The sequence below is a fragment of the Equus caballus genome, chromosome 14 (genome assembly GCF_041296265.1).
Source record: "Equus caballus isolate H_3958 breed thoroughbred chromosome 14, TB-T2T, whole genome shotgun sequence".
NCBI classification, from domain to species: domain Eukaryota; kingdom Metazoa; phylum Chordata; class Mammalia; order Perissodactyla; family Equidae; genus Equus; species Equus caballus.
Genome location: NC_091697.1, coordinates 58,306,693 through 58,325,393, shown reverse-complemented (window position 1 = coordinate 58,325,393; position 18,701 = coordinate 58,306,693). Strand labels below are relative to the sequence as shown.

The 18,701-nt window shown below is 43.7% G+C and overlaps 1 protein-coding gene and 1 long non-coding RNA gene across 4 annotated transcripts in view; one reads left to right on the top strand and one right to left on the bottom strand.

Annotated features, from left to right (window-relative positions):
- Positions 1-3,185: 3,185 nt before the first annotated feature.
- Positions 3,186-16,763, bottom strand: LOC111767814 (uncharacterized). The gene is made up of 3 exons (XR_002799650.2): positions 16,458-16,763; positions 6,055-6,171; positions 3,186-5,654 (listed from the first exon to the last, which is right to left on the bottom strand). It is a non-coding gene; the product is annotated as an uncharacterized lncRNA (long non-coding RNA).
- The window catches only part of HSPA4 (heat shock protein family A (Hsp70) member 4), a 41,721-nt gene continuing 39,740 nt past the window's right edge, over positions 16,721-18,701 (top strand). The window contains exon 1 of one of the 3 annotated variants that reach the window (XM_001918224.6): positions 16,721-17,571. In XM_001918224.6, the coding sequence (XP_001918259.2) occupies positions 17,465-17,571 (107 nt within the window). In that variant the 5' untranslated portion in view covers positions 16,721-17,464. Of the gene's footprint in view, positions 17,816-18,701 lie in introns of all 3 variants that reach the window. The other 2 variants (XM_023617698.2, XM_070234343.1) reach the window with 2 other exon arrangements.

The window sequence follows — 18,701 nt, the reverse complement described above, 5'->3', positions numbered from 1 at the left end:
GGTAAGAGTTTGCTTGACTTCTTATTGAGATATGCCCATCCCTCTAGTCTGGGGTAAGATCTCACAATTAGCAGCCCACTAGAATGAGGAAGATTATAGGACTACCTAAGGAATGATGAATGATGAGCAGAAAATACAAAAGATGTGCATTATATCCTGTGACAGGACCTTTCCACAAGCTCTTTCTATGTAAATTTTTCATATCTGATACAGCTAGAGAGGTAGCACAGTGTTTTGCAAAGGCCTACATGTGGCCAAACATTTAGAAATGTCATATAGCACATGCAGAGAAAACTAGCTGAAATGAAATTCCCCTCTCGGCTCTCTTTCTCACTCCCTTTTTTGGTGAGGATGATAAACGTCTGTGCTCTAAATCCAAACATTTTAGTTGCCAAGTCACATAGATGATGATTGTTCTATTAAAGTTCATGTGAAATTCAGAATGATGTTCTAATATTTCTTCTAGACATATCCCCATTCATCGCACCTCTCTGGCTGCCCACCCCTCCACTGCACCTTCCCTGTGATGTGGATCCCGAGGCTAAAATGACTTTATTCTAGTTTGAGTTTAATAGTTTGGAAACACCCCCCTCCCTTCTTTTTTAACACAAGTAATCCATTTTCATTATGGAAAAACTTGAAAATAGAGATTAAAAAAATAATGCTTATTACCATCCACTATTTATAGGAGATGTTTGAGGTTCTCTTTTGAGAAATGTAGATACGTCTTATATCCATAACTGAACCTTAACTAATTATAACACATTTTAAAATACCACAGACAATATTTATCTGGGAAATTTTAAATTGTCCGAAGCAGCATTAGTAGATCTTTGCTTCTCAGTGATTTTGTTTGTTTTAGCAACTACATTTATTGAGGGTCAGACTGTGCTAGGTCATTTATATGTAATATTTTTTTAAAGTTGAGGTATAATTTATATACAATAAAATGCAGAGATTTTAACTATATAGTTTGATGAATTTTGACATACGTATACAACTGTGTAACCACAAAAGATGCACCCACCACTCGATCAAGACAGAACATTCTCTCAGTGATTTGACACATCACAATGCAAATGCTGCACAAGAGACATGAGGAGTGAGAGTTCGACCACCACAGTGGTCCATCTGGAATGGGATGGAGGTGTCGGCTTTTTGTATTTCCCAGTTCCGCACCACTCCCAACCCCATTTCTTGGCCCTTAGGGGGAGGATGCTCTCTTATATCTCGAATTCTGATAGTTCTTTATAACTGTCATTAGCACCTACAAAAGGTATTACTTTCCCTGTAGAATATATTTATTTTTTGAAAATTTGAGTTTCACATAGACTCACCTTTTCTATTCAGTCTAGACAAAATTATTTCGTAAGTTTTTGACTTTTTTTTTTTTTGAGGAAGATTAGCCCTGAGCTAACTACTGCCAGTCCTCCTCTTTTTGCTGAGGAAGCCTGGCCCTGAGCTAACATCGTGCCCATCTTCCTCTACTTTATATGTAGGACGCCTACCACAGCATGGCATGCCAAGCTGTGCCATGTCCGCACTCGGGATCTGAACCAGCGAACCCCAGGCCAGCGAGAAGTGGAACATGCGAACTTAACTGCTGCGCCACTGGGCTGGCCCCTTGACTTTTTTTTTTTTTCCTTTGAGGAAGATTAGCCCTGAGCTAACATCTGCTGCCAATCCTCCTCTTTTTGCTGAGGAAGACTGGCCCTGAGCTAACATCCGTGCCCATCTTCCTCTACTTTACATGTGGGACGCCTACCACAGCATGGCATGCCAAGCGGTGTCATGTCTGCACCTGGGATCCAACTGGTGAACCCGGGGCCACCGAGAAGCGGAATGTGTGCACTTAACTGCTGCACCACCAGGCCGGCCCAGTTTCTGGCTTTTAAAGTTTTACCTTTGGTGAATGGAGGAACTACAGAAAAACACAAAATTTACCTTAGGTCCTTAGGTGTATATGGATTAAACATTTGTAAAAATTTGGTAACATCTGTGAAAATATATCTTAAGGTTTAAAAAGTATGAAGCAAGTAATATTTTATAGTATCAAATGCTCTTTTCTGTGATAGATAAAACAACTGAAAAAAGCTTAATTTTTTTCCGAGTGACCAGTGCTGCTAGTGAAAAACCCCAAACTCTCCAAACTACTTCCAAACATATACCTCAACTCATTTTTCACTAGAATGCCAAGTGGAAAAATACTAAAGCAAGATTCAGTTTACGTCGTGTGTTTTATGAAGAAGAATGGCAAGATAACCCTTCTCCACAAAAAGCACTTACAGCCTAAGAGCACTTCCGGGTTGGGAAGCTTGCCTGTCTGTAAGAAGCACTTGTATAGCACCAGTTCATGTTCAAGGCAGGCTCTGGAGTTGTCAACAGATCCTCTTCTTGTACTTGCTATCAGTAAATTTGCTGTAAAGACTTTCTTTTGCACCATCTGGTGTCAGTCTTTTGAGAATTTGGTAAAATTTGAATTGACTCTGGACATTGTTAAGATTTGCCTCAAATTTCCAATTATTACCAGCATCTGTAAATCTTGTCCACTTTAGGTAACATACCTTTCCATTCATTACACATGGGACCAGGATTATTTTTGTGACAAAACATTCATGCTCTGTCTCTGCATTTAAAAAATACTAACTATTCTGTTTCTTTTCCATTTTCTTCAGTGACGTTTCATGAAACCATTTAAAAATAAATGTCATGAAAGGCTTTTTTTTTTTTTGGAGGTACAATTGACATATCACATTATATTACTTTCAGGTGTACAATATAACGATTCAGTATTTGTATATTTTGTATATATTGCGAAATGATCACTATAATAAATCTAGTTAACATCCATGTGAAGGGCTTTTTATCGTTGATAAATCCTCAAGGTGAACTAAATCCCCAGCATTTTTTTTTTTTTGAGGAAGATTAACCCTGAGCTAACATCTGCTACCAATCCTCCTTTTTTTCCTTTGCTGAGGAACGCTAACATCTGTGACCATTTTCCGATATGTGGGATGCCTGCCATAGCATGGCTTGACAAGTGGTGCATAGGTCTGCACCAGGGATCCAAACTGGTGAACCCCAGGCCACTGAAGCGGAACATGCAAACTTAACCGCTGCACCACCAGGCTGGCCCCTGATCCAGAGCATTTTTACATGAAGATACTTACCAGGCTTGCAAGGTGAGTTTTAAATGTGGTGGATTTATTAGTCAGGGCTACTCAGGTTGCAAGTGACAGAAATCAAAATCAAAATAACCCTTATAACTAAGGGGATTTAAGGGACAGACACTGGTAGATGCCAGAGCATGGCAGCTCTAGGCAGCTAGGCCCACCATCAGGGTTGTGATGGCTTTGCGAGACAAGCAAGTCTCTACTTCCCTCTGACTAGTAGCCTCAGTCCCTCAGACCTCTCTCTATGGCTGGGAATATGGCCACTGGAGCCTTGGGAAGACATCCTTACAATTCCACACCCTGTCAAAGACACAAACCAAACTAATAAGCAAACTGGTTTTATACAGGCTATTGCAATAGGGAGAGCATCCCAGATCTGAAGATCACAGAGTCTCAGCAGGGTAGTTTTGTCTGGAGACTTTTATACAGAGGAGTAGACAACTTATAGGTGCGGTGATTTTACATTTGGAATTGTTGTTGTAATCAGGGCGTCTCAGTCAGTCAGCTTGAGCAGGAAGTGTTTGTGTCTGGCTAGTTTCAGGGGGACAGACAGTTCAGATAATCATGGATGAGACAATGAATGGGAATTTCGAGTCTCTGTGTCTGTGTCACAGGTAAATAAAGGAGTCATCTGTGAGTCTTATCTATGTCACACAAGGAAGAGTGGTTCTTTGCAGTAAGCTGAACTTGAAAGGGTGGGGGGAATTTCTCAACCATCTCAGATTTCCAGGAACACAGGGTTTAGGTAAAGTTCAATACTGTCAAGACAGAGAAGAGAGAAAGAATGTTCTCTACCAGCTGCAGGTGAGGCATCCCTGAGAAGAGCGACATCCGATAGCTGCCTATCTCTGGTTCAATCTTTGTGGCCCAGTGGGAGGAGGTGCCGTGAAAGATTCAGCCTGGGTTATGCCTACCCCTTTTGTCAGAGTGGTGAAGAGAAGGGGTACTGGGCACATAAAGAAAATAGCTCTACAGTGGGCAAACTGTCACAATTTAATTCCCATGGAACTAAATTTGAAAACTTTTCCTTAAAGCAGAAGACACAAACCTTTGTTCAAAGTTAAATAGTGGCACTGTAATAACCATACTAGTAAATCACCATGAATCCTTGTTCTAGATATTTAAACAGTCCAGAGTCTCACATGATATCCCATGTTTCCTTCTTTAGAAAAATTGCCTCTCCCTCCTTCCAATCTTTTTTTTTTTTTAAGAGTTTATTTTTCCTTTTTCTCCCCAAAGCCCCCTGGTACATAGTTGTGTATTTTTAGTTGTGAGTCCTTCTAGTTGTGGCATGTGGGATGCTGCCTCAGTATGGCCCGATGAGCGATGCCATGTCTGCATGCAGGATCCGAATCAGCAAAACCCTGGGCCATCAAAGCGGAGTGCGCAAACTTAACCACTTGGCCACGGGGCCGACCCAGCTACTTCCAATCTTAATGCTATAAAATTCAAACAACAAATAGGCTTCAGTAATATTTAAAGTTGTGACATGACCCCTCTCTCTCTCTACTTAAGTTACATTCTATTTTTGAAAATTTTTTTCAAGGTACTTACCACCTTCCCATTCTACCTCAAGGCCAAATTTGGCTTAATGTGGGCTAGAAATCACAGAAATCCCTGCTCCCACCACCTAATTGCTTTAAGGCCTCAAGGTATATGAATCAGTATGCAAGAAAACAGCCCATAAAGGGTCAGCCCCTTGGTGTAGTGGTTAATTTCATGTGCTCTGCTTCCACGGCCCAGGTTTGCGGGTTCGAATCCCAGGCGCGGACATATACCACTTGTCGGCCATGTTGTGGTGGCGTCCCACATACAAAATAGGGGCAGACTGGCACAGATGTTAGTTCAGGGCAAATCTTCCTCAAGCAAAAAGAGGAAGATTGGCAACAGATGTTAGCTCAGGGCCAATCTTCCTCAACAACAACAACAAAAGCAGCTCAATGTACTCAGGTTCCCAGGAAATCTGACTTCTTGGATCAGCTGGTGCCCCAAGAAGCAAATATAGGCTGGAATTCTTAGAGTCTAAAGAACACTTAAGAGTTTTGAAACTCCTCATCTTTCCATTTCACCAGGCCAACTGCAGATAGGGAAACAGAGCAAAGAAACCCTAATCTGTGAAGGATTAGGATTCCAACTTGTAGTTAGTCGGATTTAAGTTAATCACAGGTTGTTTAATCAGGCTGCTGTTGCTGTTGATGAAATCTTTGTGGTTTCCTTTTCTTTTGCTATTAAAATTGTAACCCAGATACCACCTAGGGGCTTCAGTATTCTTAGAGAATTGGGTAAACTTGGCTCCAACATCCAGGGTCTGGGGTAATTCAAAGACGACTCTACACTTTTAGTGGTGTAATTCCTCTTCGGCTTCTCTGTCTTTGTTCCTGTCCCAGGTCATACCTGGATGTGAAGCTGCATCCTTCTTGCAGGTGCCCACCAGAAATCTGATAATACCAGCATCTCTTGATTTGATTGAAGATCGATGGGCTGCAGCAGAGGTTAGTCACATTGTAGATGATATGACCCCTCTCTCCCTCTCTCTGGCAATCAATGACCTCCCTCATTTCCTCTCAGATTAAGACCCCTTCCAAAACCTTACAATCCCTACACATCACCTCATGAAACTCTCCGGAAAGTGAGGTATAGTAAATAAACCTCTTTGCCCCCTATATATAATGTTTATTTCAAAGCCCACCCAAGCCTATCTGCAATTCCTCAGCTCTCAAGGATTCTGGGGCACAACATTTTCTCTCACTTTATCAACACTGTGAGACATCTTTTGGGATGTCTTTCCAGCTCATGACGGTCCTCTGAGACTGAGTGTTAGCGACCCTATATTTCCAGCTATACACTTACCAAACAAGTTGGATCAATTAAGGTCTCTTACCTGGGAATTTTATATTAGAACTGAAGTTCTTCAGTTTTCATCCCTGTGTAGGGCTTCACTTAAAGCATGTACATTCTAAGCTGAGGGGCAGCCAGTATGTGGAGAGGGAAATCTGGTCTACAGAGAAAGAAATATATTAAGATACTTTTCGCTAGAAGTAACAGAAATCTCAACTCAAAAGCTTTCATACTAGCCTGAGTGTGTCTGTAATGCTCTCTTTGTTGGTTGTCCCTGCTTCTCTCGTTTATGCTGAGGGGCCTCTGTGTTAATTTCCACTGTGTGGCAGGTGTCCAGTATAGGTGTCTTTGGAGGGACCCTCTGGACCTCCCACTCCACAGTTCCCTGATGAGGGAGATCCCAGGTCCAGCTTGACCATTCCTTCTCAACTGCTGCCTTTACTTTCAGGGGTCCCTCTCCTACCCACCAGCCTGCTGGGGTAGGGTCTGGTGAGACACTCCAGGTTTAGCCACCTATTTCAATGTACAGTGGATCCCTGGGAAATATATATTCCTTTGTCACACCAGACTACTTTCCTCTATTAGTACTTTATAGCCAGCTCTCTCCAGTGTTCTTCTCCTTTGTTTATATTTGTCCCTCCTTTGTTCAAAGGAGAAAACTGGCAAGCACAGGCCCTCAGCCTCAGCAGATGGCTAACTAAGGCATACAATGGAGATCTCCCCTCCTTGCATGCATCTCTCTCTAGGCTTTACAAGAGCTTCCCTTCTCACTTGTCTTCCCCTGAGAGACAGCACCTTCCACCCCTCTCCTACTGGGAGGAGGAAATCTCTTCTCAGGATGAAGTAATTCTGTACTCCCCACAAAGCAAATCACCATCTCCCTTTCACTCCTCCCCACTTCTCCTACAGAGATGGAGGGTTGGGGTAGGTCAAGCGGGGAGGAGGCTGGAAACGCTAGACTGTTTTTGCCTACTCTCTTGGGGGAGTTGGCTGGCTCCAATTACTGGCAATTTTCTTAAGGGTGTGGGTTAGTTAGCACTTTTTTGTTCTCACCTGTGGGTCCTAATCACCAATTCTGGGACAACTGGGAAAAATCTCAAAATCTCACGCAATATCCAGTTAGAGCTACAATAATAACAACTATCTCTAACACTTGAGCTATTGCTGTGTGTCAGGCAACGTACATTTTATATTAACTATCTTATTTCGTTGTTACATTGATCCTATGAGGTAGGTCCTATTACAGTATTTCTCCCATTTTTCAGGCGAGGAAACTGAGGCTTACACACTATTAAGCCACTTGCCTAAAGTCACTCAAGCAATACCTGGTGGAACTGGTATTCAAGCCCAGGTTGTAGGGCTGCAGAGCCTTAAGCAATCTACTATACGTCCTCTCTTGTATACACATGGGAAGCACACTTCCCTGTCTTTTTTTTTTGCTGAGGAAGATTAGCCCTGAGCTAACGTCTGTGCCAATCCTTCTCTACTTTATATTTGGTTTGCTGCCAGTGTGTCTGATGAGTGGTGTAGATTGGTGCCTGGGACCCGAACCCATGAACCTGGGCCACAGAAGCGGAGTGTGCTGAACTTAACCACTATGCCATGGGGCTAGCCCCTTGCCTGTCATTTTTTAAGGATATATTCCTTGAAGTAAAACTATTGTCACAGAGTATGCACACTTTTCCCAAAATACTCTCTAGGAAGACTGAACCCGGTCATGGTTTCCTTTATTCCTTTGCCAGTACTGGGTATTGTAATTTGCTTTATTTTTTTCCAATATGGTATGAGAAAATGGAATTTCATTATTGTTTTAATTAGCATTTTAAAAAATCCCAAGTGAAGGGGCTGGCCCAGTGGCATAGTGGTTAAGTTTGTGAGCTCTGCTTTGTGGCCCAGGGTGTGTGGGTTCGGATCCCGGGTGCAGATCTACACATCGCTCATCAAGCCATGCTGTGGTGGTGTCCCACATGCAAAAAACAGAGGAAGACTGGCACAGATGCTAGCTCAGGGCCAATCTTCCTCACACATGCACACGCACACAAAATTCTGAGTCAGGTTGAACATTATATGTTTATTTGCCATTTGTATTTATTCTTTAGTGAACTTCTAATCGTTAGTCCATTTTTTTTTCTGATTGGCTTAATGACAACTATGTATATATCAAGAATATCATCTCTTTGGTGTTATATATATTAGTAATATTTTTCCCAAGCTGTTGTCAAAGAATAAATGTTTTTATTGTGGTAAAATATACATAACAAAATTTATCATTTTAATCATTTTTAAGTGTACAATAGAGTGGCATTAAGTATATTCACAATGTTGTGCAACCATCACCACTATCCATTTCCAGAACTTTTTCACAATCCCAAATAGAAACTCCGTACCCATTGAAAAAAACTTCAGACTCACCCCTCCCCATAGCTCCTGGTAACCTCTATTCTATGTTCTATGAATTTGTTTATTCTAAGTACCTCGTATATGTGGAATCATACACTATCCTTTTGTGTCTGGCTTATGTCATTTAACATAATGTTTTCAAGGTTTATTCATATTGTAGCATGTGTCAAAATTTCATCCTTTTTTTGGCTGAATAATATTCCATTGTATGTATATACCACATTTTGTTTACCCATTCATCTGTTGATGGACAGTTGGCTTGTTTCCACATTTTGGCTATAGTGAATAATGCTGCTATAAACATTGGTATACAAGTACCTATTTGAATCTTTGCTTTCAATTCTTTCAGGTATATACCTAGGAGTGCAATTGCTGGATCATATGGTAATACTGTATTTAACATTTTTAGGACAAAGTATAATTTTTTAAAAGTTAAAAACATACAAATATATATGAGACATGTCAGTGATTTATTTAACTCATCACTGAGGGGACCACCTTATTCAACAGAGAACTTGAGACTGAAATGAAAGAAAGTATGCTGAAATTAGATTGCTAAATTAAATACAAAACTTGTTATTGTTCTACAGAGCAATAAAAGCATAATCTTTGGGAATATGTTTTCTACCAGACAGAAATCATTTGCATCTCTCCCATGCAAAAACCATTTGCAACTTATCAATCTTCTATATGTTAACATCTAGTTTTACAGAGTATAGGCCCTAATCAATAGAAAATGGCAAGTCAAACAAAGTTATATTTTCCTAAAGAATCATAATGGCCCTTAGGTGGGCTTGTTAGACAATGTTTTAGTATGATATTGAAATAGCAAGCAGTAATCTTTTTGTCTTATCTCCAAATTTTGGGTAATTTTTCTTAACTCTGTATTTATTGCCCTTCATTTTGGTTATGGTCTTTTTTGCATTCATTTTTCTATCTTTGCTTTCACTCTTTTTGTCTTTTGGTGTTATGTTTACAAAAGTTCACTATATGTGTGTGTGTTTGCAGAAATATATATGTATATATTCACCTTTATTTTCCGGTAATTATATGGCTTTGTTTTTATAATTTTGTGAAAGGTTTTTATTTGTAAACTTATAAATATTTATCAGGAATATATTCTTTTTTTTTTTTTTTAAAGATTTTATTTTTTCCTTTTTCTCCCCAAAGCCCCCTGGTACATAGTTGTGTATTCTTCGTTGTGGGTTCTTCCAGTTGTGGCATGTGGGACGCTGCCCCAGCGCGGTCCGATGAGCAGTGCCATGTCCGCGCCCAGGACTCGAACTATCGAAACACTGGGCTGCCTGCAGCGGAGCGCGTGTACTTAACCACTCGGCCACGGGGCCAGCCCCATATCAGGAATATATTCTTGCATGTGGTTTGAGGCAGGGATTTAAATTTTTTTCCCAAGTGGTTACCTAAAGTCCCAACATCAACTCTTCTCTCACTAGTTTGAAATTATTTGAATTTAGTATCATATACTAAATTCTCATACTTCGGTTTGTTTCTGGACGTTTATTTTCATTTGTCTGTGTCTTTTCAGTTACCAGTATCACAGCTGTAATTATTACTGCTTCATTACACTGTGTTTCCTCTTTCCTCTTGCAGTTCTGACAGGACGGCTCTGATGCTAGCAACCACACCTTTAGTCAAGAGAGCTGCTCCTCGCAGTGGAGGGACAAGTGGCCAGCTTTGCTGCACGAGTAGCAGCAACTCTCAAATGTTGCAGTGAAAATGTGTTGCATGCTTTAGGAAATTCCATTGAAAATCCTAGAGGAAGAGAGTCACCTAAGGAACTTGAAAGTAAATGCTGAGTGGCATGTTTGTGTGTGTGTGTGTGTGTCTGTCTGTGTTGCGGGGGTGGAGTGGGGGAGCTCATTTATGAACTTCCTCTCAATCACATGGTTATACTTTCTGCTCATTTACAGATGAGATGGAGATGCCAGATTGTTGCTGTGTTCCCCCCACTTTGGAAGGGGGTTTTACTTTTAGAGAAGCCCTAACAAAGAGCATTAGAGAGAAGCCCTGATGGAGGCATTTTAGGCACTCCGCTGACATTCTCAAGGACTGGAGGAGATCCTTTAGGGCAGGTGGGGCGTTCTTGGGCCCCTGGATCTCATTTAGGGGTAAGATAGACATGCCAAAGATGAATGTGTGACTTCTTCCTGACTACTCCGAGTATGTGCTAATACTATTGGAACAAGAAAAGATATCCCAAGCTCTGCTCTCTGGTGTTGGATGCTGAAGGCAGACAGGATATTCAGCTGGAATCTAGGGTCACTTCACTTCTCTTTCTTCAGAAATAAACTTTTGTCTTTAGTGGAAATGGCACAAAATACATCCATGTTTAATTGACCAAATAGTATTTTTTTTTTTTTTTTGAGGAAGATTAGCCCTGAGCTAACATCTGCCACCAATCTTCCTCTTTTTGCTCAGGAAGACTGGCCTGGAGCTAACATCGGTGCCCATCTTCCTCCACTTTATATGTGGGACACCTTCCACAGCATGGCTTGCCAAGCAGTGCCATGTCGGCACCCAGGATCCAAACCCGCGAACACCAGGCCACCGAAGTGGAACGTGCACACTTAAGGGCTGAGACACCGGCCAGCCCCAGACTAAATAGTATTCTTAAAGGGCCAGTCATCCAGTCTTGAAAAATGACTTATAACCACATTTCTACTCTCTGCTGAGTACTTCGTTCTTTTAAAGCATTTCAGGAATACATACAGTTCTTATCATGCTTTTTGTTATGTAATGTCTCCATAGTGGAAGCTTCTTTTGGCCACCTTTTCCAGTCTTGTCTTTGTCTTATCTGGAAGAGAAACTGATGCTTCCTGTGAGCTCAAATCATTTCCTCTCTTGTTTCAGCCTGCTTGTTGCTGCTGTTGCTGCCTTTGGCCATAGGGATGGATTCCTGTGCTATTGCTAGGAAAATATGTTAGTCACTCTCCTCTGAGTTAGGGCTTGCACTGCTGGCATTCAAGTGTCAAACTGTAATCGTCTGTGATATATTTAGATTTTGAACTCACATTGCATTTGAACATTAACTACATGTCAACAAGAAAACAAATGGTCCTCCTTTGGTTGTGAAGCAATGTATGGGCAGAAGGCCACATGAACTTGTTCATAGCAACTCTGTTCATAGTAACACTGATTCTTTATCAAATTACAAATATTCATACTCAGATTCCTCTTTAATCAGGAACACTGAAAAGTGAATTATTATCAGAGGATACAGGGCCTTTTAAAATCACTGGTTTTTTTTAAAAGATTTTTTTTCCTTTTTCTCCCCAAAGCCCTCCAGTACATAGCTGTATATGTATTTTAGTTGTGGGTCCTTCTAGTTGTGGTACGTGGAATGCTGCCTCAGCATGGCCCGATGAGTGGTGCCATGTCCGTGCCCAGGATTCGAACCGGTGAAACCCCGGGGTCGCTGAAGCAGAGTGCACAAACCCAACCACTCGGCCATGGTGCCAGCCCCTAAAATCACTGTTTTTGAGTTGTAGAGCACAAAGTAAAGAACATTCTGTCCTGAGACAAACGAGCTGTATTCAACTGAAAAGAAACTCAGCACAGAATACAAGTCGTGATGAATTTGACAGTTAAAAGACGGTAAAGGAAATTTTGTAATTTGTAGAAAGATGATGGCACCTGCTACTAGGGCAGGATAGCCCCTGGGGGAGTCCCTCTATACTCAGGAACAGGACAAGCCTGAGCAGAGCTGGGCGGAGCAGGTCAGTTACGCTTCTGCTCTCAGCAGACCAGACCAACAGGCAGGACTTTGGGGTGGAGTTGGAATGTCAGCTGCTAGAGGTGGAAGAAGGCTGAGCCTGGGGCTGGTTGAGGAGAGGGTGGAGCCGGATAAGAAGGTTGTGAGTCAGGCCAGGAAAATTATTGGTGATCAAGGGATCTCAATGAAGGGGTTAAATTTTCATGATCATATCAGCTTGTGTGGCCTGGAGAAATCTCTGCCAAGTTCATGTAGCATTTTAAGATTATAAAGAGGGAAAGGGCTGGGACTGATAACCATACTGCAAGCCATATGCGTAAGTGTAATCAGCCCGAATAAGGGCAAAAATGTGGGGCTTGAGGAAGGACCTCAGAATGAGATCATAGTGCTACTATGTAAGCAGTTTGATAGACAGTGAGGAAGGATGCTAGGATTTCAGCCAATTTGGAGTTATAAGTGAACTGTAATGGTAGTTTTTATATCAGAAGAGCATTATGATTAGAAAAATGCTTGAGGGGGAAAAAGCAGACTAAATTGTGCTCTACTACTCCCTAACCAGTACTTCTTATATTTATACTTGTATTTATGATTGAACAAAGTTAAACAAATTTCCTATAGGACTTCTCAGAGCCTTTAAAATGGTGATAGTAACCTATTAATATCTCATGGAACATTGTCCTGTGGAACACAGTTTGGGAAAGGCTTGTTTAACCCAATGTTAAAAAAGACATAACCAAATTCAACCATCAGATATAACAAAAATACTGAAAGGAAGGAAAGTATTCCAAAATGTCAACAGTGAATGACTCTAGGTGAATTATTTCTCTTACTCTTTGTGTTTCCCATATTTACTTCAATGAGCCTTTATAAGGAACATGAGCTTAAAGAAAGCAGTGGTGTAGCTGTAGGAGATGAGTGTTGGAGTAAGAGTTTTAAAAGCTGTGTAACCTTGAACAAGTTCCTTAAGCTCATCGGGTCCCAGTTTTCTCATCTATAAACCTGAAAAATAACACCTACCTAATGGCTTTGCTATGAAGAGTAAATGGATTATGATATCCAAATTACTCAGCACAATATCCAGCATGTACTGTAGGAGCTAGACATCAGGTAACTACCATTGTTATTGAGTTATTAGTTTAAGTAAGGAGTGCTGGTTTGACTAAGGGCACTGGTCCACTCTCTGTGATAACAGGGAGGCCAGGAAACACACGATCTGAGCTTGTAGCTTTCTCGTGAAGCAAAGAATTGCAGACACTGCTCCAGAGCACAGGACAGGATTCCGTGGGACACTTGGCAGAGAAGATTATGAATTCCCAACTGACTGAGAACCTTTTGTCTTGTGGTGGGCAGCCTTTGAACACTGTATACTTAAAACAAACACATAAAAACCTTCCTGATTGCTTAGAACTAAATTTAATCATTGTACCAGACAAAGGCATTTAACGACCTCCTTCTAAAATACTCAAGATGCTCTGCTGAATGAAAATAATTTGTGCTCCAACCACAGTGCCTCCAACATTAAATATTCTGGCAACTTTACTGCTTCACAATTGTGATTCTTGGAAACTTGTCAATTTAGATTCTTTAGAATTCTTAAATAACTTTTTCTGACTTCATTTATTTAAATATCCCAGAATAGCCTCTTGAGCTATAAGTTCGATGATCCAGGAAACTATTTATAGCAGGATGAGTACTCTCTGTGACTGATGTTAGTTATGTTTTATTTTGAGAAGGACAAATCATTAAAAAGATTGAAAGGGTCAATGGTATTTTGAACTGAAAGCAGTGCCAAGGCAAATAAGGCAGGTGGGTATGCAGCTGGAACATAAAAAGCTATAGATGTGCCAGTTTAGCTAAAGGCTGGGGAGGCCTCCCACAAGAAGGAAGGCAGAGACAGAGTCTGTAACCCGGACATGTGATCTTTAGGTACATTAGACACCTCAGCCTAGGGCAGCGTGGCCTCTGTTTGCACAGTGCTTAATAATCCAGAGCAGACAGATGGAGACAGGACTCTTTGTCATAATTAAGGCCAATACTGTCCTTGGTGATGCAGGGTTGGTGACCCGAGGAGTCAAAAGAAAGATTTCTTGGACTCTCAAGATCTGGCAGTAGTGCTCTTTTATTTAGAGAATAGTGTGGAGTAGCATGGGGACAGGACCCATGGGCAGGCAGAGCTGCTGCGTGGGGACAGGACCCACGGGCAGGAGGAGCTGCTGCTGCCGCTTCTGCTGCCAACATTGCTGGAGAGTAAGGCTAAATTTAAGGCATAGGTATGTGAGCCATCTCTTTACAAAACAAAGGAAAGAACATGTAAAAAAGTTAAAATGGTATCAGTGCAGGTAGGGTCTGGCCATTGGGCGGTCCCACAACTTTTAGATAAGAATCAAATCAGATTAAGTAAAGGGCAGAAGCCACCACCCTAAATCAGTTACATGAGGTTGCCAGACAGTAACCAACTTAGGTTCTTGCCTTTCGCATTGATTAAGAGTTTCTAGAGACAAGGTCATCTCCCTTCTTCCTGGCACAGAGAGGGAGGCATCCCCACAGATGGGGGTTTCCCTCACAAATGTAAATGCCTCCCAACAAAGGGCAAGCAAACTCTGCTCCTTGGAGCCTGCTTCTCATCTGCAGTTTTAAAAGTAACCAGCCTAAAATCCTCCTCACTTGGTGTTAGCGATATCCCCTAGGCAGGAGAAAAGTAGGAGAGAGAGGAAGGTGAAGGTCAACATAACTTTTTTTGTGTTAAAATATACATAAAATTTATCATTTTAACCATTTTTTTTTGAGGAAGATTAGCCCTGAGCTAATATCTGCTGCCAATCCTCCTCTTTTTTGCTGAGGAAGACTGGCCTTGGGCTAACATCGGTGCCCATCTTCCTCTACTTTATATGTGGGATGCCCACCACAGCATGGCTTGCCAAGCAGTGCCATGTCTGCACCCAGGATCCGAACCGGCGAACCCCGGGCCGGGGAAGTGGAACTTGTGAACTTAGCCACTGTGCCAGGGGGCCAGCCCATTTTTTAACCATTTTTAAGTGTACAAATCAGTGACATTAAGAACATTCACCTTGTTATGCAACCATCACCACTATCCATCTCCAGAACTTTTTCATCATCCCATACAGAAACTTTGTACCCATTAAACAATAACTCTCCACTCCTCCCTACCTGAAAGCCCCCGCTAACCACTATTCTACTTTTTGGCTCTATGAATTTGCCTATTCTAGGTGCCTCACATAAATGGAATCATACAAAATTTGTCCTTTCAGGTCTGGCTTCCTTCACTTAGCACAATGTTTTCAAGATTCATCCATGTTGTCACATGTGTTGGAATTCTGTTCCTTTTTAAGGCTGCATAACACTCCATTGTATGTATATGCCATACGCTAAAAATCCATTCATGCATCAGTGGACACTTGGGATTTGAGTTGTTTCCACCTTTTGGCTATCGTGAAAAATGCTGCTATGAACATGGGTACATAAGTATCTGTTCTTCCCTGCTCTCTTTTTTCAAAGACTTTTTCTTGCTGCCTCCACACGCACCCCCCCCCCCCCCGCCCCCGCCCCCGCCCCCAGCATTCAGTACTTGTTTTTGAAGACAAAAACAGGTTTGATTTAGCCAGTGGGGAACTGTGCGGTAATTTGCAAGTTTAAAGGCAAATAATGTGGGCTTTAGGCATTGGAGACTGAGGTGCGTCCCTAGGTAGCAGGAAATGCAGAGATTTGCGAAAACTTACTTTCTTCTTTGTTCATTCACTTTATAAAATGGTCCAATTTAATCGTTCTAGCCCTGGGATTGAGATCTTCAACCCAGACTACACTACAGCAATACAGAATTTGTAGTTCTCCTCAACCCAGACTGTTGAGGAGTCTGTTGCTGTTTTTTTCCCAACTTGAAAGCAGCCTTTCGCTTTTCTAGGGAGTCTGCCTAGTCTCCACCATTCAGTTCATGTAACACTAGCCACCCTGTACAAGGATCCTTCTTAACTTGTTTACCCTCGTGACCGGTTGGATTCAGGTTTTGTGCGGTTGAAGTTTATACACTGTCGGGGGCCCTTAAAAACAAGTATCACAAAGTAGATATTTAGCACAAGAAATCACAACAAATTACAGGAGACTTGGAGATTCAGATTCTCCTTCTTCCGAGATCTCTTTAAGCAATTTATCAGGAACGCTTATTACATAGAAGTGCTTTCTGATCGCAAGCTGGCTTCCCCACTGCAACTCTCAGCAACCCCCTGCTCTTCCAGGTGCCCGTGCAAGCGAGGGGCCCTAAAGTTTAAGATTCATTAGCTTCATGTAATCCTGCCACTCACCGGCTTGCCTGAACGGACCTAGGGCAGCGTGTTATCTATCTCTGTCCCTTGCATCCAGCTCAGGATGGCGCTTGGAATGCGCTGGCGGTTAAAAGGCTTAGTCCCGTAAGCCTCTCAGTCTGATGTACGGACACTAGTGGTTTAGAAAACGGTGCGACAAGGCTGAACGAAAAAAACCAAGGCGGTGGGAGTGAGAGTGGATTCCTCCCCTCCGCCGGAGAGGGCGCTGTCTTTGACTTGGACACAGCCCAACCCAGGGCTCTGCTCGGGGCCGCGTCCTCTACCGGCCGGCCTACGCCGAGGGCAGCACAGGAGAGGGCTTTCCGGACTTGGACATTAAGCTCGCACTCCCATTTTGGAGGCCCAACCCAAGGGGCGGCGGATGTTTCACCACCCCCGGAAGTTTCTTTGCGATACAGGGAAACGGCGGAAGTAGGGCAACGGCGCTTCCTCAGTACTCTGCCTCAAGCTTGCTCTCCTACTTTCTTCTGCAAGGGGAGGCGCTCCCCTGCTCTTTGGCGCCGTGGGGAGCCGCTGCGGCGGGCTGTGTGCGCAGGCTCAAGCGGCCAACTCCACCTCCCAACCGTCCTATAGCCTCCCTGTCGTTTCCCAGGTTCTCGTGCCTGGACGTGACGTACGCTTGTACGTAACCAGGGGCGGGGCCTCAAGAGGAAAGGAGGCTGATCCGGGGTCTCGCGAGAACATTCCTTTCCTTCGCAGTTCTCGCGCTGCGGCTTTACTCTCGTCGCAACGAGATCTTTCGAGATCTTCTCCGCCCCCGCTACCGGCTCCCCCTCTGCGGCCGCTGAGCCGGCGCCGGCCTGAGCAGCGCCCTTCGCTGCGGCCCCTTCCGAGGACCTGGGCGCTCGCGTGGACCCCCCGCACGTCCCGCACTAGCCCCGGTCTCCCGGCCCGCGTGACCCGCTCTCTGCGCACCAGCCCCGCCGGGGTCCGTGTCCTGTGTCGCCGGCCGGACCCGGGCTCGAGCCCGTGCTGTAGCCGGCGCCATGTCGGTGGTGGGCATAGACTTGGGCTTCCAGAGCTGCTACGTCGCTGTGGCCCGTGCCGGCGGCATCGAGACGATTGCTAACGAGTACAGCGACCGCTGCACGCCGTGAGTGGGGGCCAGGCCGGCCGCGTGCGCGGGGGGTGGGGAGGTGGCGCTTGCTCCGCTCTGCGACCCTCGCGGCTTGGGGAACGCGGGCCGGGGAGTTACCTCCGTTCCAAGCCGAGGGCCCGGTGGGTAGGGGACCCCCACTGGGTGCCAGGCCACTAGTGGCCGCGACCCGCCAGGTGGTTCTGCGCCAGACGCGAGGTCTTTCCCGGTGGCCTGCGGGCTGAGCGAAGGCTGTGAACAGGTACTTGGACCGGCGGAGGGCAGGGGTAGGAGGTAGAGGGAAGGCGGGCCTGGGATGGAGGATGGCCGAGATCCTGTTTTGGAGAGCAGAGACTAGGCTCGTGGCTTACTAACGTTTCTTGAGCCCAACACAGTGTTCGGAGCTTTGCATACAGCAGGCGCTTAATAAAAGTTAGTTGAGTTGAACGGGATCTGGCGTCTGCCGGCGGCAAGACGGTGGAGCGGTCAGATTCCCACGTGAGTGGGGGCGGGGCGGCGCCCGGAAGAGAGGAAGACGGAGCACCCGAGGCCTGGAGAATCTGGGTTGGCACGGGCAGATGTCAGAAAAAGATTGAATAAAATCAGTGCCTTGATACCTTTGCGTTTACTTTGGTTTTTTCACATCATTTCAGTATGTTGAACTGTGTGGGGTCATTCTCTACTATCATCCTCTGCACATCCAATCTCTAACAGCGTTCCACTTTCCCAGTAATACATTCTAACAAGGGTGTTGGCCGCAGTTGTTAATGAATGACTCAGGGGCTCACTGACTTTTAGAACCTATAGTAAGTTATGGGACCAATATAGACACAGTTCTAAAATTCATGACTCACCCTGATCTTTCCTTGGTTAGCGTAAAAGAATCTACTTTTTGAATACAAAGAGATATCTTTCAATTCATTGTCTTCCCCTTCGACAAAGTCTTTTAAGAAGCTTCATATCTTTTACTATTTTCTCCGTGTGGCCCTTCAAGGGCCACTGTTCCAAGGCCAATTTTTCACCCTAGTTTTTCTCACGCTCCTTCAGCAGATTGCTAGCCATACCAGATTGCTCCGTCTACTAGACTGGTCTTTGCTACCCAGAAGGCTCAAAACATTTCCCTTCCACTTGTCAAGTTTCTGTCCCTT